The 24,696-nt window shown below is 42.8% G+C and overlaps 1 protein-coding gene across 1 annotated transcript in view; it reads right to left on the bottom strand.

Annotated features, from left to right (window-relative positions):
* Window positions 1–10,423: 10,423 nt before the first annotated feature.
* SORBS1 (sorbin and SH3 domain containing 1) overlaps window positions 10,424–24,696 on the bottom strand; it is a 115,830-nt gene continuing 101,557 nt past the window's right edge. The window contains exons 23-25 of the mRNA XM_006880092.1: window positions 16,268–16,326; window positions 13,326–13,438; window positions 10,424–10,817 (exon numbers count right to left, since the gene is read on the bottom strand). Coding sequence (XP_006880154.1) covers window positions 10,750–10,817; window positions 13,326–13,438; window positions 16,268–16,326 — 240 coding nt within the window. The 3' untranslated portion in view covers window positions 10,424–10,749. The remainder of the gene's footprint in view (window positions 10,818–13,325; window positions 13,439–16,267; window positions 16,327–24,696) is intronic.

Raw genomic sequence — 24,696 nt, 5'->3', positions numbered from 1 at the left:
TTTTTTTTTTAAAAAAAAGTGACGGGGAATAATTTACACCAATTCCAGTCCCTCATATAGTATAATCCTTTCCTTGAAGAAAAGTTACACAGGTAGCGATTATTTACACCTAAAACAGACTACACTTGAGACATGAAAAAGTCAGCATTCATTCTAAGTCACTGTTAAGGATCTGCCCCGACTTGCAGAGTTCCTAGGAACAGACAGGCTCACTCCCTGGCACGAGTCTGGAGGTACACAGCCCTTCCCACTGATGGCTTCAGGAGGGGACCTGCCACTGTGGTGTCTGGTCCCATCGCTCATCCCAGCTAAAACCCGGTGCCCTGGCTTGCTGCTATGGCAGCTTTCACTGCTTTTTCTCCTTAGAAGGGACTCTGACTAAACCATCCACTTCGGTGCATTAGGTTCAGTCCTTTGACACACTGGATGTCCCCTTGCCCTGCCCAGTCCTTGCTCTGGAACAGAATGTCTAATGTCTAGACAGATCCTCCCAGGATAAAGGTACTCACATCCCTGTGGTCCTCAGCAGCCACACTCCTGCTTCCAGACTTGCGTGTGACCAACATGGGGGTGGGGGGAGCTTCCTGTGCAGTTATTCTTGGGCTACTCATTTCGACCCCAGGCACCAACCACAAGGTCTCCCTGTGTGAGTTCCCTGGGATGTGAACTCAGGTGTTTCCAAGAGCCTCTGCCAGCCACTTGGTCTGTATTTGAGGTCACAGTCATCTCCATGAGCAGCTACAGTGCAGGATGATACTACTGCTTATCAGCTTCCCTCCCACCTTCCACAGCCCAGTGGGGCACACAGGATGACACGTGCTTCACCTGGCTGACGTCATCCCCTAAAGCACTCCCCAGACCCAGTTTCAAGAGCCTCAACAGTTATATAAAGAGGCCAACACGTTGCCACCATCACCAGATTCCTCCTCAAGCCAGCAAATGATAATTGGAGCAAAAGTCAGATTAGATCTGTGCTCCAAAGGGACTTCAGTGGCCGATTTTTCAGAAGTAGATAGCCAGGCCTTTGTTCCAAGGTGCTTCTGGCAGACTCAGATTTCCCAGAATTCAGTTAGCAGCCAAGGGCAAACTATTTGCACCACCAAGAGAGACATATTTGTGCCGCCTTTGAGTTGGGCTGCACAACCCTTGCCGACCACACTCCTTGCACTCCCTTAGCCATCATGGTCACTGTCATTGTTCTGTGACATCACTGCACATGGTGATATCATCTGTGGTTCCAGAAGCATGCTATTGTATGAACTTCTCTTTTGATGCCCTTCTCTTGGAAAGTCTCTGGTAGAAAGGATGCTGACTCGCTTTAGAGACTGACTGAATCTTTAGAAGCCAATTGAACCTGCTTACTTGCTTTGTATCCTTGGATTTAACCTCTTAGGATCGTCTTTTCCTCACCTGTAAATGGAGCTAAGAATGCCTACCTCACAAGGCTGTTAGGTGATAATGCACAAAAAGTGTCTGTTACGTAGTATACTCATAGTTACCCACCCTCAGGTTTCTGAAGGTGTAAATCTTCTAGAAGAGGCGACTGTCCTTTTTCCCTTGAAGAGATTTGAACTGCTGGCATTTTGGTTACACACTACATCACCAGAGCTCCTTTGTTATGTAGTAGGGGTGCTCTTACATGCTGTCAATTTGGAACTGACTCTCCACTAGGTTCTCAGAGGCAGTAAACTGCATGGGAGGGAATTGCCCATCTGTCTCCCTTAGAGCAGTGGGTAGATTCGAACTGCCTGTCTTTGGGTTGGCAGCTTAGCTTGGTACATCCTGGATAAACTGGAGAGCTCTGTGGTAGACTCTTTCTAAATACCCTTCCTAATAGAATTTGACTATGGCCCAGGCATCTGCCCCTCCCAGTTCCAGGGGTGGACCCCATTGAATGGAAACTAGCTATCACTTGGCTTCTCCTGGAGAATGATACTGGTCTGAGGGTGGGTAGGAGTTCCAATCAGGCCCATCAGACTAAAGGAAGAACATCCTGATACCAACACCACAGCTCAAAGGCATCAGCTCTCCTTCTATCAACCCTAGTCATTGTCCAGCTTTCTGACGCATAGCAAGTAATTGCAAAGACTATGGCCTGGATCAAGCACACCATATTTGGAAAATAGTTTACAGACACTGTCAGTCTCCTGCATGAGTCCTGAGAATCTCGAGTCCAGGGGCCAGGAGCTCTGGTAGGGCATTACATGTTGTGCTGGCATGATAACGAAAAGGTCAGCTGGTCGCATCTGCCAGCAGCTCTGAGGAGGCAAGGTGGCAGCTCTTTGCCTCAGGAAACAGATGGAGGCTGTAAGTTGGAATTGACCTCATAGCAGTGGGTGGGTCCTAGAGAAAATTAGTTAATTGTAAATTTACATACTTTATGCTATTTTGAAGATGATCCCCAGTTTTTTTTAAATCCCTTTTTAATTGTGATTTGCTTGACTATTCCATTCAATGATGCATACACATTTCAAGACATGTCAGTCCAGAAGAACAAGACGGTTCCTAACTACCACTGTTGACCATGCCAAAGGGACCACAATGGAGATTCCTCGACAGAGTGAGAGAAAAATATCCAACAAAACTCAGAATCCTAAAATCCCCAGGCCTGATAATGACTGCTAGAATCCTGAAACCACCGTGCAAACCTGGGATGCAAAGTTCCTTCTCTTTTTGGGATTTATCTCCGTTTGCCAGATCTTATTTTAAGAAGCATATATGCCTGAAAAAGACAATCAAGTTGCCCAGGATGTGATGATGTCAGAATGTTGGCAGTGGAACAACTGGATAGTTGTCCTCCAGCACAAATATTATAAACTGAAGTGTCACATGGTCATTCATATCTGTTGAGAAGGCTTTGTATCTATGGACACATTCTACATCTTCTTGAACATAGTCAACTGAACCGCCTTCTTGGCTGATCCATTTCATAAATTACCTTTATGAAAAAGTAATGACTTCATTTGTTTGCCCTAAAAGGCCTCAGCTAATTCTCCCTGAGATAGGCTTGATTCCTACATGTCAAGGCTTGGTGAAACACACCCAAGTGAAGCTCTTGCAAATATCTTTCATGACTTTTCAGCCACTGACTCTGTTCTCTTTCAGGAGAATCTTATTTTCAGTGTGTGATATAGTTGTTCCACATTTTCTTGGAAATCTGCCCTCCTCTACGGCGGTCATCTCAAGACCCTGGCAAGCAGAGCTTCAGCACAGACCCTGTGTTCAGCCACACTTCCCACACTGAGGTTGGCACTAGGGGAGGATAATTCTGTGTTGTTTTCAAATATTCTTCACAATAACCTCTCAAAGTCCAGTTTGCATAGTAAACCATTGAGTTGTTGCCTGTCCAACTCCCCTCCTATAGCAGAGCAACTCCTCCCCCAACTTCTCCTTGGAGAACAGCCCCTCCCCAATTCCATGAGCTTCTCTTGGTGCTGCCAATTGTACTCCCTTTGACCAAAGTGATTAGTGCAGGAAAAGGCACGTATCCAAGTTGAGCCTGGCAAGATCTGGAAATGCTTTAGGAAAACCAAATAGAAAGTACCTTATTCTACTATTATCTAGAGTCAGAGAGAACTGGAAGGATGAGGCTGGAGCTGTCTGCAGACGTGATTCCCATGGCTCCATTCAGTAGTTGAAAATGTAGCCAACCAACATCAACAGAGCCAAGGAAAAGACAAGTTAGCACCACAACAAGATAAAGGTAAAGAATCCAATAGAAAAATGGGCACAGGATATGAACAGGCACTTCACCAAAGACGACATTCAGATGGCTTACAAGCACATGAAGAAATGCTCAAAATCCCTAGCCCTAAGAGAGATGCAAATTAAAACAACTATGAGATATCATCTCACCCCAGTCAAAATAGCAAAATTTAACAGAACAGCAAGCAACAAATGTTGGCGAGGTTGTGGAGAAACTGGAACCCTTATTCACTGTTGGTGGGAGTGTAAAATGGTGCAACCCCTGTGGAAAGCGGTATGGCGCTTTCTGAAAAAGTTGCAAATAGAGATACCATTTGACCCAGCAATACCACTACTGGGAATATACCCCGAAGAGACCATAACTGACACCCAAGCAGATATATGCACACCCATGTTTACTGCAGCTTTGTTCACAATAGCAAGGAGTTGGAAACAACCTAAATGCCCATCAATAAACGAATGGCTAGAGAAGCTGTGGTATATTCGCACAATGGAATACTATGCTGCATTGAAAAACAAGGAACTCATGCAATATTATTCAAAATGGTTGACTCTGGAGAACATTATGCTGAGTGAAATGTCCCAGTCACAAAAGGATAAATATTGCATGGTGCCACTGTTGTAGAATGGGACTGACCTCGGGGTTGGGGAGAGACTGAGTAAGATGGGTTCAATAATGTATACTGCACTGAAACAGAGAAGGGAGAAAACTGTTTAAAAGAGATATGTGATTAGGTATTTCTGTCATGACAGGAGTCTAGAGCAATGGCTACATGGTGGAGTGGACCTGGGGGAGGGTTTGTAAAATAATGAAAGAATCTTTTCTTTTACTTTTCCAAGAGGGTAATGTCTGGTGGGGGGGGGAAGCCTTGGGAGGGGACAAATCTACAACAATGAATGAATGGAAATCCAAAGCCTCTGTAAATTTTCACTGAAATTAATAACAAATTTAAATTTAAAAAAAAAAGAATTAAGTTAGAGTAAGGATGGCAATGGAACCACCTTACCTCTGTAACTTGATTTGTGCCACTATTAGAACCTCTACTCAGAATATTATTGCTTTTCAATTTTTGACTCATGCACTTTTAACTTGTTAAACTTGTATCTTCTAGGCTGCAACACTTCCATGATACATCTTCAAGGATATGAACATGTACGGCTAAGCACAATTGATAACAGTGCATCTAAATTCCAAAATCAATCTCCATAATAGTCTATATGTTTCCTACTGCCAAAGGGGCCCTTTAGAGTAGTGAGAGAAGACCTTCACCCTGAAACCCACAGTGCCCCTTTTCAGCAGGAAGTAGCTAAGAGAATATGCCATCCCCTTTTCCTTATGACTCAGGGTGAAGTCTCTCTCAGGGAGGAGTGATAGGGAATGGCAAGGGACACACTGACAAAGGAGATTAATCAGAACAGGCTTTGACAAGCACTGTGGCAATTGGACAATTAAAACAGACATGGGGGGGGGAAGAAGAACGAACTGGGGAGGAGGGTGGAGAAAACTGCAACAATGAATGAATGAAAACCCAAAATCTCTGTAAATGTTCATTAAAACTAATAAAATTTAATAATAATAATAATAATAATAATAATAATAATAATAATAAAAGACAAGTTAGAGTTCCTGGCTTCATTCCAGCCTGAGGCTAGTCCCAGCACCATTCTTTCCAATGACATGAGTCAACAAATGGCCAATAGAGTGAGGTTGCTACCATGTATCATTTAAAGAGCCCTCCTCTCTCTTTTAGCCATCCTTACATCAGGAGGATCTACTCCCTGAAGGAACAGCAGTGTGGAGTATGCAGTGAACTAGGGGGACTGAGAAAGGGTGAACCAAAACCAGCATTTTATGGCTGACAGTGGAGCAGTTTTAATTGAGTGAAGGGGGGACAGACACTCCCATGGTCTTGGCAGGAATATAAATTGGTACATTTCTTGGAAGGCACTTTGTAATCTATTTTCATATTTGAAATGTTCCTGTTTTCTTCTGAGTCAGTAATTCCACTCAGCGCAGCATTGCTGGTAGTGAAAAGCTGACTATAACCTCAAATATTTGCATTTTCAATAGTGGTTGGTTTAATTATGGAAGCATGCCCAAATTCTATTAAGGCGCGGGGAGGCAGCTGTTTACAAGGGTGTATTTGGTGTGTAAAGAAGCTCAGAAGACCACACAGAAGTGAAACACAAAACAAAATCCAAAACTTACTACTTGCAAGGGAGCTCTGGTGGCCTAGTGGCAGGAAGCTATTCTGCAATCCCGAAGGCACGCAGTTCAAATTCACCAGCTGCTCCGTGGGAGGATGGGCAATCTCCCCCCATGCAATTAACTTCCTCTAAAAACCCACTGGAGCGTCAGCTATGGGTTGGTTTCAACTCAAAGGTACTCACAATGACAACACTACTACAAGTAAGTGTCGATTCAGCGACCCTCCACCCCAGGAGTTTCCAAGGCTGCACATCTTAATGGGGAGTTGGGGTGGGTTGGAGACTGCTCATCTTTTATCTGGGAGAGGGATATAATCACACAGAACTTTCACTTTCCACATTTGCATAAGCTAACGGTTTGATAAACCAATTTAGTCCTGTTTCTGCTGCTCTAAGAAAATGGTATGTTTCCCTTCTTTCATAAATCATGAAACCTATTCTGAATTCTAGGATTCATTCACTCAATCATTTGTTTGAAAGGTGTTTAAATGACTACATGTCAACTATGTGTTCTTGATGATAGGCAAGGCAGAATCATTATCCTCAGGGATTACAAAACAAAATATATCTGAAATGAGTAATGGAAAAAATATGGAGGAAGAGAAGGGTAGAATGTTGGGGTGGGGACAGGAGATTGCTATTATATATAATGTGGTAAATAAAATTTATATATAAGTTGCTATTATATATGACGTGGACACTATCTCATTGAGAAGCCATATGGTTCCTGGAGAAAGTCTTCCAGGCACAGAGACCAACAAGCCTAAAAATGCTAAAGCTATTGGATGCCTAATGAGTTTTAAAAGGACTGAATGGCTGGAATGAACAATGAGAAATTAGTAGATGCAGAGCAAAGAGCTTGGCTGATAACAGAAAGGCTTGTTTGGGGATTGAACCCACCAGCTCCTCTGTGGAAGAGAGATTTCCAGCCTTGGAAATTCTATAGGCAGTTATATTCTCTCCTATCGGTCCCTGAAGATTCAGAATTAGCTCGATGGCAGGGACTCTGGTTATTCTGGGCTGTAGAGGTCTGAGGGAAGGAAGCAGTATGGTGTATGGGCTTCCAGTCCATTGTGCTCCTCTAGCATGGCAAGTCATTAGGCTTTGGACTAACTGAGGAGACAGGAATAGAAAGAGGGGAGAGAATGAAAGGCCTTTAGGTTTCCTTTAAGGGCAATGAGCCATCATGCTGTAAGCCAGGCATACCTCAGGCTAAGGCAGGGTGGCCATGACTGTGGGCTTCTGAAGGACACTGGAGACCTAGTGACATGGCCTTGATACACTTGCTTTGAGTGAAAGAAAGAAGACAGATTACATTTTCCCCACCCTAGTAAGAAGACTCATAGATGGTTAATCCAACTTAGAAAAGGAGGTGCTGTGTCATTTCCTGTGCACCTGCCAATCCTATTTGGTAATGTTTCACTTTTGTTTTCAAAGATGTAGGTGCATTACTGTTGGAATCAGAGTAAAAGTACATTTTGGAAAAAATGATGAAGTGGTCAATTAATCAATTCATTCAGAGAGTCACAGAGTGTGGTAGCTGAGAAGAGTCAGCTAAGAAGTGTGATCTATAAGGAAGCCTGATGTTAAGTGCTTACGAAAGGCAACGTTTAGTATTAAAATCAAAGCCATGAATATGACCTCATCAGAGAAGCTTCACAAAGAAACAATGAACGGTAGGAACAAACATGTGCCACACAATTCTGGATACAGTTTATTAAATAATATGTACAGCAAATGTAGTTGTAATTCAACACTTCTATTTACCAAAGAAATCCACTGCAATAAAGAAAAAATGAACAGAAGGGGGAAAAATCTGTGCCTGCATAATACATGCTCTCAGTGTGTAATTTCAATGGCAATACTTTATTTGGTTACTTGTCATGTCAGTTATTGTTTCCGTAAGATCTTAATATATTTGGTAGTAACCTGTTCTGGCAATAGAACTTAATACTATTGCAGATTAAAAGGACTGGGGGCTGAGAGGGAACCCAAAAACAAAACGCCAAAATAAAAACCTCAACAAAAATGAAACAAATCATAATTAAGATTACAGTTACCTTCTTTCTCAGAAAAAAATATGGTTTAATATTCTAACACTTTACAGTGGCTATGTCTGTGCTAAAAACTTGTAGGTGAGTTATTTGCAATTCCTTCATTTAAATAAAAATGCAAAAAACTTCATGACTTCCTTATTTATTCTCAACCCCTTGGTTCATATTTCTTAAAATTATTTTTCTATACAAGGTAGGTACATGGGCTATACAAAGTTAAATGTACATATTTACAGTCCCACTTCATAAGCATATGATTTTTCTTTTACTGATCCCAGAGAGACTGCAAAAGTTAAGTAATTTGGGGCTCATTTTTATCCGGAAGCGTGACTAACATATCAAAATGTGTTGCAAGGTATGCCGCCAGTTAGTTGCACTTGCTATTAATAAACCTGTATAAACATTTCAGCATAAAAATAGGTATTTTATGTTACTAAATGTCTGAAGACAAAAGAGCAATTGGAATTCTTGGTTGCTTGTTTCATTACACGTAGGAAGCTGAAGTTTGATGCAAATTTTAACATAGGATTTTATTAAAGATGAGTGAACTGGTGAGGCATACCTGGATTTTTGGATATACAAATGCGTGAGGCTGGCGTCATATGCAAATGTGGCTTTACAAATTGGTTTCATTTTCTAGCTGTATTTAAAGAGGTGTTCAAAATTATCTACTTAATCAAGAAGCACCCCTCAAGAAACTATTAGGTTAAGATCATGTTATTAATAGTTGGAATCTAAGAAAGACATGAAACACATTAGCCGTTACAAGAGTTACATTCTGAAATGGGTGGAAATGCTGCCGTGCAAAATGCATGTGCATATATGCACTTGACTCGATTCCCTCAAAGAAACAGAACGAGCCAGAAAAACACAGTTTTTGGTGCAACCTTCCAAAGCAATGGGTCTTAATTGTTACTAGGTCTACGGAATATGAAGAAGGCCCTTTCTTTCCAGGAAGTCCTCACCCATTAGTTCCACAGCCCCTTCCCTGGAGATTAAGAAGGTTCTGTTCTTAGTTAAAAACAAATGTCTCTGGGAAGAGGTAACACATACCTCTTATCAGTCCTTTACACTATCATATGAACGAGTCTGTGGTAGTTTCTTTCCTGAGAGCGGGATTTAAATACAGAACAGGGAGAGTGAGGGCACTGTGGCTTTCATCTGGTGACAGGGTGGGACGTTGGTGGGCTGTGAAGATGGGGACAGAAGCTGAGGCAGAGGCACTGAAGATGAACTTTGCTACTCATAAAGATTCCAGACTTTGGGACAGCCATCTAGGGGTGATTCCGAGCCAGATGCAGGAGCCTGGACACACCCCTTCCCCCCAGAATTGCTTCTCCTGTTTGTGATCTTAGATGTGTAGTTGTAGGGTGGATGAGAGTTTGGAGCTTATTGGCAACAGTCCTATATGCATCTCCAGCCAAGGTATCCTCAAACCAAGGTTCTTCCAGCATTCTTGTTGCTCAAAAGTGAGCAAAAGGAGACAGAAATGTGACAGAGCTTTCCCCAGTCCCTCAGGGGAAACGCATCTCCTCCCTCACACCCTTCAAAACACATATCACAGTCTTTCAATATAATTCCACTCCCCCCCCCCTTCTCTGTTCCAAATACTTCTGAGTTCCCAGAGGGCAGGGGATGGGTCATTTCCATTTTTGTCCCCTCCCAAGTTGCCGGGCAGAGAGATCCTGGACAAAATTGTGACTGAGCAGGGTAGGGACCTCTTGTTTGTTACAGGAGCTCTGCACCTTCGGTTCTGGGGAGAACCCTCAGCCGGTGGGGAGAAGCCTTATCAGGGTGCGTCAGACTCCCAACACCAGGCGGGTGCATTTCAAGTTGACACTGGGAGTCCCCTCTAAGGTTCAGTGTATCTCCGCTTCCTCTGTCCCCTGCCAGCATCCACAAACGTGTGTTCAATGACAGAATAGCATTCTTGCCTTTCTCCAAGGCCAGGCCTACTAAACCTAAGTCCAGCTGGCTGAAAATAAGCCAGAAAAGAAAGGTTAGGATGGTGCTCTGTCAATGGAGGCCACACTGCCCTAAAGGTGACCATTTAGAAAAGGTGGTGATATGGGAAAGGAACACACTGCAAGTGATCTAAGAGCTACAAGGTTTCTTGACGGAATCACCTGGAAATACAAATTGAGCCTATCTGCCTGCCATGCGCTCCCTTGTGTGCTTTTCGTCTGAGCACCAGGGGAGCCAGGCTTTGCTGAGTACATTTCCTACCCTTCCGCTTTCTGTCCTGCAAAGGGTCATTAGAAGTTGGGGCCTGACTCTGGGGGATCAGCTGGCTCCAGGAAACAGGGGCTGGAGGCTGGGGGTGGGTGGCCTGTGTGTTCTCAGGCTTGGAACCTCAAGAGAATGGCTGGGAATCTCTGAGGCCTCCGAGGGTGGCTTCAGGCTAATGGATCCCCTGGAATCAGGACTGGTCAAGGCGGGGGCAGCATGAGGCATTTCTGGCGCAACTCTTCTCCCAGACTCTGCTCTGGGTCAGATTACCCAAGAGGTGGAGGGGAGGGGAAAGTTGGAGTGGCTCCAGCAGCAGCTAAGTAAATATGGCGTTGCCTCATTCCTTTTTGCACAGCACAAGGTTCAGCCCTGCCTGATGCACAGTTTAGGCAGGCTTGGGTTTAAACACAGCACTTCTCGGTCCCTCTCTTCTGCTTCTTACTGTATCCACTGCATTAATCATCCTATTGACTCAATGTAGAAAGGAAGAGCCTGGTTCAGGAATTACATTCCATCCTTCAATAGAAAACAATCTCTGCAGTTTTCAGTCTTCTTATAGATACAAAGGCTTTACATAGTTGCCTGGAAAAGTACCAAACTGCCTTGTCCTTCTTGACGTACCTATAAAAAACACACACATACACAAAATGAGAAGACTTGACTGTGTGTTCACAGGGAGAGAAGCTTTTGCTCCAGTGTCACTTAAAAATCCCTTAGAGTGGTTCAAAGCACTTCCCTTCCCCCAGCTCAGCTCATTGAGCTTGAAAAGGAATACTGGCTGGCAAGCAAGGCAGGCATTTCTAATACTTCTGTTTTTCAGATGAAGAAACCCAAAGTGCTTTGGGGGCATTCTGAAGGCCAGGGATGGGAAGAATAGTTAAGTGCTTGACTGTGAACTGAAAGGTTGATGGTTCAAATCCACCCAGTATCTCTACAATAGACACCACAATACCACCAATGCAGTGGTGTTTTTGTCTCAGGGGAAACTTCTTGGCTAAAAGAATATGCCAAAGCTGAAGACCACTGAACCATCTCCTTGAAGTCTCATCTTCTTTTTAATAAATATTTTTATCATTTATATACACTGTGTTTAAAACATTGTGTTCTATATAATCCTTTATTTACATTTTATTTCATTCATGTAGCTTGTGGGGTTCCTCCCTTTAACTACATTTGTGAAAGAGTGTAAGCCAGCTATGTCATGCTTCATGCCTTATTATCCCCATTTTAGAGAGCCAACTTCTTTATATAAAAGGGAGAGGAGTTTGGAAAGAACTGTGAAGCTAAGGAACTCGCTTGTGCTCCTAGAACTTGTTAGCCCATTTCCTTATGGAAAAGAAAGCTTGCTCTGCTGCGCTACTTTATTCATAGCTTGGTTAACCAGATGGATCCTCTCCCTTTCTCAATGCCATCGACTCGGAAAAAACTCATAGCTGACCCTGTAGCTGCTTTCTGAGGCTGTAAATCACACAGGAGATTTCCCGGTTCATGGTGACCCCACAATTGTGTTCCATAAGGCTGTGTCTTTCAGAAATAAAGGTTGCCAGGCCTTTCTTATGAGGCACCTCTGAGCAAAGTCAAACTGCCAACCTTCCAGTTAGGAGTTGGGTACCTAACTACACCCTTCAGGGATTCCAATCTGACTCCTTTTTAAAGTGAACAAGGAATACAAGGAAAATATTTGTCTCATAACAGTTACCCCTTTAGAGAATCAGCACCCCCTAAGCTCCCCTAACAAGTGCCCTTGCAAGAATTTAGCAGCTTTTCCAGAGTTTATGCTCTATCTTAGAGCTGTGCTATCTAGTATGAGAATTGCTTGTGGCTAGCAAGCACTTCAACTATGGTTAATCTGAACTGAGATGTGTAGTAATTGTGAAGTACACATCGAATTTTGATGACCTCAGAGGAATAGGAGATTGTGAACATCTCACTTATAGTTTGTCATTTTCAGTTACATGATCAAAAGACAAAGGTTTTGAATGTATTGAGTTTAAGAAAATATTATTGTCAGAACTCATTTCCCCTGCTTCTCTTTACGTTTTCCAAGCTGGTTTCTAGAACATTTTAAATCTCATATGTGACTTGCATGTACTGATACAGTTTGTACTGCTCTGGAAGGCCATACTTCCAGTTTGGTTTTCTTCTAAACAGACTGAGCCATGGCTTCTGGATCCCTGACGGGGCTGGTGCAGACAAGGTGAATCTAAGAAGCTAAGGACTCTTTCAGGTGTTTCATGTAGGTTGTGGCCTTGCTGTACTCCCCACCCAACCCTGACGTTCCTTTTCAGAGAGATTTCCTAGAGCGATCAGAGAAGAGCTGGTCGTTGGAAAGAAGAGAAAAGTAAAAAAATCTGAGGCAAAGAATGAGTCAGTGGCTTCTAAAAGTATACTCATGTCTGTTTAGAAAGAATGTAGGTTTGGGAACAGAGGAACTTGACTTTAAATCTTCACAGTACCGTTTATTCCCTTGGAGGACTCTGGGTTAGTTGCTTTGGGGTGTGGTATCTGGTAATAGAAGATCATTCTTATTTTACAGGGCTGTTTGTTGAGAGGAATGCAATTAAGAAAAGCGTATTTAGCATAGCCCGTGGTATATAACAGAATCTCAATAAATGTTGGGTTTTCTCCTTTTTTACAAATATGAATAATTTGTTTTTAAATTAATAGCTTTGATCATATTCTCAGAAGCCAGGAAGAAATAGAGTAATATTTAGTAAAATAGAGTAAAATAAGATTGTCTTTGGAAGGCTTACATTTATGCCCGAGTTTTATAGCAAGGATCTAGGCTCAGTTGAAATTTTGTTGTGTTTCATAAGAGTTTTTAAAAAGAAATTTTCCATATGTAGAACAAACACAGTAAAATGTGAACAGAAGCCTAATTAATGAATCTGGTAACTACCCTTTCTGTGCAACAGATGTTGGCGTATTTGTGTTTGGGGCTCCACATCAGTATCAATTACAGTGTCTTAAGGGAAGTCTTGGGAGGAATAGCATGTCTTCCTCCATTGTGGTACATGAATTGTGAAGGCTCTGAAAAGTGCAGAGAATTTTCATTTTTTTCGTGCCTCATTGTACCCGGTCATTCCTTAAGTACACAATTAGGAAGAAGAGCATATTGAGGTTACTCACCAACAAACCATCCATCATCACATTTTTCCATGACATCAACGATATCTCCATCTCGGAGTTCCAACTCATCATCGTTCTGTGGTATATAGCTATATAACGCTTGGTAGCTAAATCTAAAGATGGGAAAGAAAGCCGGGCTGAACACTGGATGGATTAAATAAAGTTTTAAAACCTATTTCCACTAAATCAATGTTTAAATAGTGTTTCCTACTCATCAGTGAAAAGAAAACGATTTTCTTGTGTAGTTCTCTGATAACTCGACACTTATCGAAATGCGTTCGGCACATGGAATGCATTTCAAGTCTGACAGGAATGAGGATCCTCAGACTGCAAGCTGTGATTAATTTTCTTATTTAGTATTATTTGGTTGCCATAGTTAAGTGTTTTTACCGACATGCCTCCATCCCTTAAAGTTAACCAAAAGTCTTTTCCTTAAAAAAAAGTAATACATGTAAATTATCAAGAATAATTAGAAATTACTTTCGCCTAGAGACAGAAAAAAATATTTCTGGTTTATATGTACTGGAGAACATTAGCCAGTTTACATACATTTGTATGTAAACATGCGTTTGTGTGTGCATACATGCACACAGAACACAGATACAGCAAAAAGAGCTTTCTAGGTGCTTGATTTGCAAACCACTTTATATGCCTAAATACATTTCATTAATTGCCTTTAAATGTGGATATTATTTCTCTGGAACTTCTGAAAGCTTTTTGCCTTTTTTTTTAAATTAAATCTGTGGTGTTTGATGTAAGCTCTTCATTATTTACTTGCTACTCTAATGCAGTCTGTTCTGCGGTGTTCCACGAGCTGCCTCTGCTGAAAGCTGACCGCGGGTGCAGTCTGATTATTGCTTTGGCATGAATCATTTATTCCTTCAGCCAGCACTGCAGGAGCTCCTACTAATGAATCAATTTCATACTTATATTTTCTCACTATTTACAACACAATAGTAGCAAATAAAACTCTGCAAAGTAACCAGTTCTGTTTCATTTTCAGTAGATTTCAGTGGATGCCAATGTCCGGGCAAGAAGAGAGACTTGAAATGAGGGGAGGAGTCAGTACCCAGAAATGAGAGGTTCATTTTGCTCTGCTAAAGTCAGAGACAATATAATTTTATGTATTTATCCAAGTGTACTGATCCTCCAATAGCCAGCTCTGCCTGCTATACGGGAGATATCGAAGGAGCCATTAATAAATGCAGACAGATTTCCAGCTGGAATATGAATTATGTGGGTCTCTTTGGTTTTTTTTTTTGCTGTTTCTGTATTGATCTCTGTCTCCTACACAACTTGGATCCCTGTGGTTGGCCTTTCCATGTGGATTCATGCTAACATCCCCAAATGCCATGTCCCTTCAACCTTCACCACTGATCTTTGTCAATTGTGGCTCTGAGGGGCAAATCCATTGTCTGCTTTTCTGCTCTCACTCTGAGCCAGTGAAGACTGACTGGGCTGGAGAAAACCCCAAGACCTTACTACTTGGATCCACCAAACAGCTCTGGTGTTGGGTGAACCCCAAGTTGCTGCTTCTCCGTTTCCCCATTAGTCCTAGTGCCCCAGTCTTAACTTTATCTCCAAGATGGCTGCGTGCTGTAGGCAGCATCTCTGTTTTCCTGTCTCCATGCCTCCAATGTCTGTCCGTCCTCTCCTGTCTCCAGGTATCAGAAAGGCCTCTTCTGGCCATGTTGAATCCCTCCCCTGTTATCTTTCTTGTTATTTTCTTTTCTCTCTGTCTCTGTCTCTGTCTCTCTCTCTCTCTCGTATTTTTACTTTAAACATGTGGACTGCTGACCACATGCTTCTGGTCAGTGGCAGTGGCTCTCTCACACCTTTTCCTATATTGCTTCCTGCTCCTTCTTATTCTCCATTACTGGGTATTCCTTGTTTTCTGTAAAGTTGATTCTAGCCTCAATCTTTTGTACCCTTTCAGCATGCATTTCCTGAGATAATCTTATATTCCTCGATGGTTTCAAAGTCTCCACTCTGTCCTCACTGATGCCCTCATTTATTACTTTGCTTTTTTGGCTGAATTAATGTCTCCTAACTAGTATCTTAGTTGCCCTCCATCCCTGATACTCACCCTCCACTGTGCTACAAGTTTGTGTATTATCTATATTCTCACTTCAAAACATTCAGTGATTCGTTCTGACTGCAGAATAGTTTGCAAACTTATTCAAAGGCACCCTGGATTTTAAAGGCTGCTCCCAACCTCCTGGTTGCTCACGCTCACCTCTAACAGTTCCTCTGTGAACTGTATATACTTCAGCCATACAGGACTTTTTACAGTTCTGTAAACACACTGCTTACTTCATGACCTGCACCTCCCTGTTCTGGGGCTCAGAGATCCAGTTTGTCTTTCATTTCTCGGTCCATAGAACATAGTTGTTGTTGTTAAGTGCCGCTGAGTCGCAGGTGACTCATAGCGACCCTATGAAGGAGAGTCCTCGACACTTGGGTGCCTTCCATTCTCTCTCCAGGTTCATAGGGTTTTCCAGAGGCAAGCTATTATGGAAGTGGATGCCACTCCTCCTCCCAAATAGAACATAGTATGCATCCAATAATTCTTCTCTAAACAATGAATGAATGAATCAACCTTATTCATTCATCAGGAATCAGAATTAACTGCCCTTTCCTCCATTTCTATGATCCCACAACACTGGGCTTGAATGTAGCCAGCACGGCTCTTGTTTACCATTGTATAGCAATGCCCACAGCCACCTTCTCCCCCAATCGTCCATGACCTTCTTTATTTACCTGTCATCTGCTTTCACACTGGCTGATTTGAAACACAAGCTTACCTAGGAATACTCAGAGATTCTGGCACAGATAAACTTAACTCCCCCAAATGTCTGCTACCATATTCAGTGAATGGCCTGCTCCCTGAGGCCAACAGAGCACCAAGCATGTAAGCATTGACGTTTGCCAAGTATACTTACACATCTTGTGAGGTTTGACTCCTGTCTGGGGTGACTCTTCGCTGCTGGGCTTGAGGTTGCTGAGAAATGATTAAAGATGATTTATTGTCAAAAGGGGACACCTTGTGATGGAAGTCAAGGGGATGAGAAACAGTGCTGCAGTAATGAACAGACTTTTCGGCAATGTTTATGATCTCATTGCAAACTGCTTCCTGTGAGGTGGCCCCGAGACATCCAGAAACCCCCAAAAAACAGTCAACAAGGGGACAAAAAGGAAAAAAAAAGAAAGAGAGGAAGAGATGTAACATTCCAGACGAAGCACATAAGTCCGGGGAAACAACAGAGTTGAAGATCCAGGTTAAATATATATATATTCCAGTAGTGGAGTGCAGGAGGGATCCAGGTGTAAGCATGGAAAAACAGGTAAGATACAGAAGAATTTGGGATTTAGTATGAATATTAAAAAAAAAAGGCAGCAGCATAAAAGCTCGTAATTAGTGAGTAACTGTTACAAATGGCATAATTTCAGATAGAAATGCAAGTACGTATCCCCAGTCATGCACTAAGAGATTAATCCCCTATGCAGGCAGAGTGGAAATATTTTCTCTAAATTCCTCTGCTCTTTTTGGGCTGGGAGTGACCTAACACCTTTTTTTTTTTGTTACTACAATAGCCATATAACTTGTTTAACTAATGGCTTTGTGGGTTAACCAGGCATTACTCTAGTCTAGTTGTCAGTAAGGATTCTCTTTAGAAAAGCTACAGTCTTATTCAACAGGCATCTTACCACATAGCTCTTTTCAGATTCTGTGAGATCAGGTCCTGCTCTCAATGAATGATGAGAAGGCTGTGATCACCAAGCAAATTATAAGGGAGACATTTTAGCAGATGTCACATTGGAAAGGATTCAAAATAAAAGCGTGTGCAAATACACGTACCACACCACACCGTCACACTGGGATGACACTGGATACCCGCGGCCACAGGCCGCCGAGTTTCCACAACACAGCGGGTGCACGGGAGAAAATGCAAATGGACAAAGTTAGAAGCAAGCATCCAGGCAATGAAATGAGAAACTGGAAACATGGCTGCAGTGAGTGAGAATAAGCACAGGGTCCCCAGACGGGCAGGAGAGAGACGCAGAGCGCTGCCTTAGACAGTTATCTTCCTTTGTGAGCCAAGCACAGTGATCCCCTCGCTCTGAGCGCTAACATCTTTGGGAGCAGTGCTGTATCGGAAATCATCAGTTGCAGGCATATCATTGGCTGGGGGCCATCTCTGGCAGCTCAGGTTCAGAAAACTCTTGTTATGTACTGTCGAGTTGGAACCAACTCATACCTGACTCTCCAGTGGGTCTTCGGAGGCAATAAATTACACAAGAAGAGATTGCCCGTCTTTCTCCCACAGAGCAGTTAGTGGATTTGAACCGCATACCTCTGGGTTGGCAGCATAATTCCTTACCACTAAGCCACCAGAACTCTGACCAGAAAACTATGAAGTCTGCATTATTTCAGTACGTACAAAAAGGGAAATGAAAACCTTATGTTTGAAAAGCTCTTTGTTAATACTTGAAGCACCATGCAAGACCTTCGCCTGGGTAAATCTGTACAGGGTACACTCCAGCTGGGAAGGAGATGGATGCAGATAGTTCATAGGGAAGAACCTACTTCTAGAAATAGGATGTGTGTCCTGACATCTCTGTCATAAAGAACTGGCACTTTCACTCGTCAGCCCAGGTACCTACCGTGTGCTGACATAGAAACGCAGGTGCAATTATATATGATTAAGCAGATACACCTTTTATGCAGAATTTCCTCAGTGGTGCCAACGCTTAAATGGAAGAGGATTTGTAATAATTTCTCTCAGCAAGGATGCAACTGTAAGCTCTCAGAACAAGACCTCCCTAAATTCTGTGAAGAGCAATTCTCACAGAAAGCTTTTGGGTCCTGAGCAGTCATAGAAGTGAGCCGGGGATACAGAGACCTCTGTGCAAGATCATTTTGGTTCACAGGCAGCCCAGAGAAGGTGAGTGTCTTCATTAATATGACATGCTGAGTTACTGGAAGACCCTTTTCCTGGCCCCAGCTACTGTACCACTCCCCACTTTACAAAATACACATTCTGACCTTATCATTAATGAGTTACAGAGAAACCCTCGGGATAGGAAGGGCAGCTTTCTGCATCTAATAGTCTAAATGCCCAAGGAAGCTGATGCGCAAGGACGTTTGGGCATCCCTCAAGTTCATTCAGCTAGTGAGAGGTAAGCCTGCTTGGTGGCTCTTTCCACTCCCCTCCCCTCTTCTGCTCATCTCCACGGCCAGTGTCCACATTTTTTAGGTGCCCAGCAGGATCTGTGTCCACCCCTGTGAGAGCAAGGTCCTGCTCTCGGTGAATGATGAGAAGCCTGTGATCGTCAAACAAATTATATTTCTATCCCTGGCATCATTCCTACATTCCTGTCCAGTAGAGGAGTGGACAGCTTCTACAGACCTCTTCCAAGCTACAATCACTCTAAGCAGACCCCCTGACCGCTGGCAGGCAGGGAGAAACAAAACCCAAAAGGGCTGCTTCATGCTCTGTCCCTGATGTCTCAGCATCCAGAAGCCTCTGCTGGTTGACTAGGAGCTGACTTGGGTAGCCTGAGGCATCACTCATGTGGCCTTTGGATGACCTTCTGTGTAAGAGATAAAAAGGATGAACATTTCCACGAAAGGAATGCACATAGCTTCTAAGGCTTGCTTGCATGTGGCAGAAAAATGGAACTCGTTTGGGGGCCCTGAGTGGGTGATACCAGCATGGAGAATCTGAACTACTAGAAGTGAGAAGAAATGAATTGTCTATCATAGCAGCTATTTGAACTGAGGCTGAGTCGACTGTTAGGCCACTGTGAACACTGCTTCTCAAACTTCAAGGTGTACAGATACTCCCCGGCATCATGTCAAAATGCAGATTGTGATGTGACCCATCAGTGAAGCTGCCCGGGACTCTCCATTTCTATTTGGGATGCCATGGCAGCTTGTCCACAGACCAGCTCTGGGTAGCAAGGATGTGGAAGATCACCATTGACCTACAGTAGGGCTCTGCCTATTCCATGCCAACAACAGCTGCGTCACATCTCATGTCAACAAAAGTTCTCATAAAAGCCAACTTCCTTCCAAGCTCTAGTTGGTGGCCTTGTGACCTTAGGTCAATGCAGTTCCAAGGGGAAAAAAGGCAGAGTCTCTTACCATGATCTCATTTACTGACACTCCTAGTGGTCTGTCAATCAGTTAAATCTCAAAGGAGTGGCTAGAACCATCATCTAGTAAGTATTTAGAGCGCAGAAGAAGTTTGGTGAACCAAAGATATTAAGAAGGGCTTACTATTCCACTATTCCCCTCTTTCCTAAAGGAGTCCTAGTGGTGCAGTAGACTAAGCATTAGGCTTCTAACTCAAAAGGCTGCTGGTTTGGATCCACCAGCTGATCTGAAGGAGCATGAAGCAGTCAGTCACATCTTGTTAATATTTATAACCTCAGAAACCCTGTGGTAAGGGTAGTTATTCACGGCTGTTGAGTCAGAAACTGACTCACAGCTGACTCTCTGGGGGATTTCCACTGGAAGAGATTTCCCATCTTTCTCCTGCAGAGAAGCTGGTGGATTCAAACCACCTGCCTTGAAATTGGTAGAGCAAACTAGTGAGTGCTACAGGGTCACTGTGAGTCAAAAGTAACTCAGGGCAATGGGTTTGGTTTTCTTTTCTCAAGCACTTTGAAAAAACACGCCAAAAAGCCATACTCCACTGGGTCTCTGAGGCTGTAAATCTTTATGAAAGGAGACTGCCCATCTTTCTCCCAAGGAGCAGCTGATGGATTCGAACTCCTGACCTTTTGGATTAGCAGCCCAATACCTTTTGCTCTGTACCATCAGGGCTCCCTGGATACTATGAATCGAAGCATGTTGTAATGAAGACATACTCAACACTCTAAAAACACCCGCTCTTTGGCAATGAGTTGGAACTGACTCATAGCTGACCCTCCCCTGGGATTCTGAGGCTGTAAATGGTAAGGGAGGAGATTGTCTGTCTGTCTCACTTGGAGTTACTGGTGGATTCAAACCACCAGAGAGATGCAGACTTTGGATTAGCAGTGCAAAACCCTATGTACTAGGCCACCAGAGCTCCTTGGAAACTATGAATTAAAATGTGCTGTAAGTGGAGAAATACACACAATACAAGAAGATGCAAAATGACCCATGATTATTTTTCTACGTTTGGTTGTAAACTGAAATAATACTATCCCAATCATATTATTAAAATGAATATAAAATTACTTACAATATTAAAATTACACTCGCCTAGTTTCATTTAACTATAGAAAATTTGAAACTGGTCCCCTTTTGTTTTTCTTGATGGCACTGCTCTGAACTCTCCCTGTTTCCCAGTGTCCACCCCTCTTCAAGCCTAAAAACAGATACAAGTTCTAACCAGGGCCTCGCCAAGAATAAAGTTAAGAATAAAGTGTGCATTATCTCATGCTAAGTACATTTCAGACTCCAGGGGATGCATTCCAGTTTTTCACGTTTAAAAAAACACCAACCAGACCTATACAGACACATGTGCTAATACTATGCTCCCCTCCTCCATCCAGAAACTTTTTCTTCCATGTTTTGACCCAATCTACAGCCCTCTTAGCCTGAAGTGTTTGTTTTATTCTCCCCAAGTGAGCTACACTGCACACATCTGCATTCTGTTGTCTTCCTGTCCTTCCATCTTCAGTTCCCAGAATCCCTCAGAAATCTGATCCTAGCCGCCTGGGGGTGTTAATCCCTCTGAATCTACCAGCACCTGGTGCTACTGTGGGGTTATTAAGTGTTCTCTTTGAACTTTGGGTGTGTTCCAAACACTGAAGTCCAAAATAAATTACGCACAGATTAGAGAACAGCAGGAAGTTCTGGAGACAGGATAGAGAAACTTGACCTCTACTTGCCTCTCATTACCCTCTGGAAACTTCATATCTCTTCTAACCTAGGAGGAGCTCTGGTGGCTTAGTCGTAAAAAATTATGCTGCACACTCAAAAGGTACAGGATTCAGGGGAGCTCTGGTGGCCTAGTGGTAAGGAGCTGCAACTACAATCCCAGAGGTGCACGGTTCGAATCCACCAGATGCTCTGCTGGGGAAGGAAAGGTACAGGATTCAAATCCACCAGTTGCTCTATGGGAGATCTCCTGTGCAATTTACTGCTTCTGAAAACTATCTGGAGGGTCAGGTATGAGTCAGTTCTGACTTGATGACACGACTTCTGACCTACAGTTTCTCAGAGAGGGTTTTCAGCCCTCACAACAGTGTCTTCTCAGACTCTGCCTGGCCTTTCTGGTGACCTGTACAGATCCCCCTGTGAGGAGTCAAGACTGGCGCTGAGGAAATCTAGGTTTCAGCCTAACCTCTGATACTGTCTTCCAAGCAAGATGCTTAAATTCTTTAGACTTCTAGTTTAAAAAATAAAAAGTGTCTATGATTTATATACATGTCTTTCTAACTCTGATATTCTAAGATTTGCGTGTGCCCATCCATGAATTGAGAATTAGGATCAGACACAGCTGACATGGCTTACTGGAAGTAGCAATATACTCATTGTCTACCAAAGACTGGATGAGGGAAGCTTTTGCTTCTAAATTCCAGACGGTTCACTTATGGCAGTGTGAAAGTGAGGATGTCCTGGGATAATGATAAAAAATCATGAAACATGATGGGGAATTTCTGTCAGAAAAGGTAGATCCTGGTTCCTGGTTTTCAAGTCCTTCCAAGTCAACGGGTCCTCTGACCCCAGAGAATTCTCCTCTTGAGTTTCAAGGGGAAAAAAGATCTCAGCCTAGAAATAAACTTGATTGTAATAAATCAAGTAAACAGCTTATAACCTGGACAGTTTTTTTGCAGGTAACTCAACAGGCATCACATTAACTCTGGTGTAATTTGAATCTGATTACAACACTAAATTACAGTTTAGATTACATTTAGCCTTCTCTTCATAATTCGTAGTTTGCCACTTTGTTTCATTCATAAAACAATCAAGGGAGTAATGGTAGATATGAACCAAAGATTGAAGAAATAAAACTCCTTGAAGAATAGTTTATGCCTTTGTACTCAAGTGGGCAAGAATAAAGAGACCCTTACTAGGGAGGGCAAATCCCAAACTACCTAAATTATAGATTTGTGTAATTCAAAGTAGACTGATTCTCCCAGCTTTTAACTGTGCCAAAGGTTTCCATGTCGATTTTATCTCATTTAAACATCATAATAATTCAATCAGATGGTCAATATTTCCCTTATTTTACAAATATGAAATCTATAATTCCAGCTTGCCTGAGTTCCAGGGGTTTGGAATTTGAATAATCAAGATGTGAAAACTAATTTTCCGAGTTTCCCTTATCTTCTGGCTGTGTGTTCTTCTGTAGAGAGAACTGAAGTGTTTTAGAGATTTCTCGATCAAGAGGCCACCTTAATTCATCCAGGACACTATGGCTGGCATGTGGATTTCTGCTGACAAGACACCATTTAGTCTACAAATATTTTTTAAAAGATAAGCAGTTCACAGGTTGCTCTGGTGGCCTAGTGGCAAGCAGCTGCACTGCAATCCCAGAGGTATGTGGTTTGAATCCACCAGATGCTCTGCAAGAGAAAGAGGGGCAATTTCCTCCTGTTCCAGTCAGGTCCAATTTGACGGTACACACACACGTACAAAAGAATAAAATAAAAAAATTAAGAAAAAAAAAAAGATGGGCAGTTCCGTTTGGGGTCTTCTTTTCCTACCTCTAGTATTGAAGGAATATATGCTGGCAGCCACTGTTAACAACTCTCTGGATCCATTTAGATTTCCCTTCCTAGTGAGTAAAAAGGGAGCCCTGGCGGCCCGCTGGGCAAGGAGGTGCACTGCCAACCCCCAAAGCAAGCACTCTGAATCTGTTAACTGCTTCTTGGAAGAAAGACGGACAATCTTCTTCCATGTGATTTACAGCTTCTGGCCACCTGATGGATGTCAGCGATAAAAGCACATAACAATGACAACGACAAGGGAGTAAAAGGTAGTTAGGTGTCTTAACATTTCACATTTCCTTTCTGTCCTTGCATAAATTGTCTCATATGCTTTCCCTTTTATTTCTGATTTTCATGCTCAAAACATGTCTGTCTTGGTCTTCTAGTTCCCACGTGGTGAGGGATGCTCCTTTTGAACTCTTCAAAGCACTTCTTTCCGTCTCCAGCTTTCCCTCCTTTCTTATCCCAAAGGCTGAAGAGCCGCGGATTTATTATGCTTCTCACTTGTTTTGAGGACAAGCTTTTCTGAATAATTTTATCTTCAACATCTTGGCCGTAAGGTTTGATTTTAAAAAAATTTTTTAATTGACTTTCTTCCCTTAAAAAGCTAAACTGGCATCACAAAATTTGGTCATGACTCTAAGGTCTCAGTTTTCTCATTTCATCACGAAAGTTGACAAAAAACTGGGGTCTTGAAACTTGGAGGTCTGTGGACTCCTATGGAGTTTTGTCCCTTACGTAAAACAAAACCTCAAAAACTACCAAAAGAGTAAATTTCCATTTTTCAATTGTGAAGAACTTTGGTTCAAATATCCAGCTGCTTCTCAGAAGAAGGATGGACAATCTCCTCCCATGAGATTACAGCCTCTGAAAACCTGCTGGAGGGTCTGCCCCAACTTGATGGTACACAATAAGACAACATAATAATTTAGGATTTTGAATTTGCTCTTCTTTCTCCTTCCAATTGAAATTCGCACAATGCTTTTACCTAAAGGAGAGCTCTGGTGGCATAATGCGTAAAGTGTTGCACTACTAACTCTAAGACTGTGTGTTTCTGATGACTCAGATCTACCAGCAGCTATGAGGGGGGGGAAATGAGCTGTTTTCTCCTAGTGGAAGAGGGATACAACCTTGGAAATCCATTGGAGGGTCAGCTGTGATTTTCAACTTGACAGAAACGAGGGGTTTTTTTTTTAGTTTTTAAAACTAATCACAAGAAAACACACACCAGGTCAACACCAGAGCTGGGATTAGAACCTAGGAAGCTCAGCTTTCAGGAAGTGTTCTTTCTACTTGTTTTCTCCTAGAGACCGTCAGCTGTTCCCAGAAAACATCTAAAAATATAGGCAGCCCACCTAATGCGAAACCAAACTGGGAGGCCACAAAGGAGTGAAAACTCAACCCACTCTATAAGGCATGTTCACACAGCTGCAATGTTTTGGAGAGGAAGCAGCTGAGTACGGGAAGGGAAGCAGGGAGACAGGGATTTAACATTTCACAGGAAAGATTAACAACTGATTCTCACCCTGACTGTAAGTGAGGTGACTTAATTCATTGTTAGGAGGTGCTGATGACATCAGAGGATGCAGTGTCAGCAGCCCCTCACAGCTCTGGGCCCAGGCTCTTCCCCCCCCCCCCCCCCCCCCCCCCCCCCGCCCCG

This window comes from Elephantulus edwardii, unplaced genomic scaffold (assembly GCF_000299155.1).
Source record: "Elephantulus edwardii isolate Elephantulus edwardi_28Jun2011 unplaced genomic scaffold, EleEdw1.0 scaffold00006, whole genome shotgun sequence".
Lineage (NCBI taxonomy): Eukaryota > Metazoa > Chordata > Mammalia > Macroscelidea > Macroscelididae > Elephantulus > Elephantulus edwardii.
The sequence above is the reverse complement of the archived record's forward strand: the minus strand, read 5'-3'. Positions and strand labels throughout refer to the sequence as shown.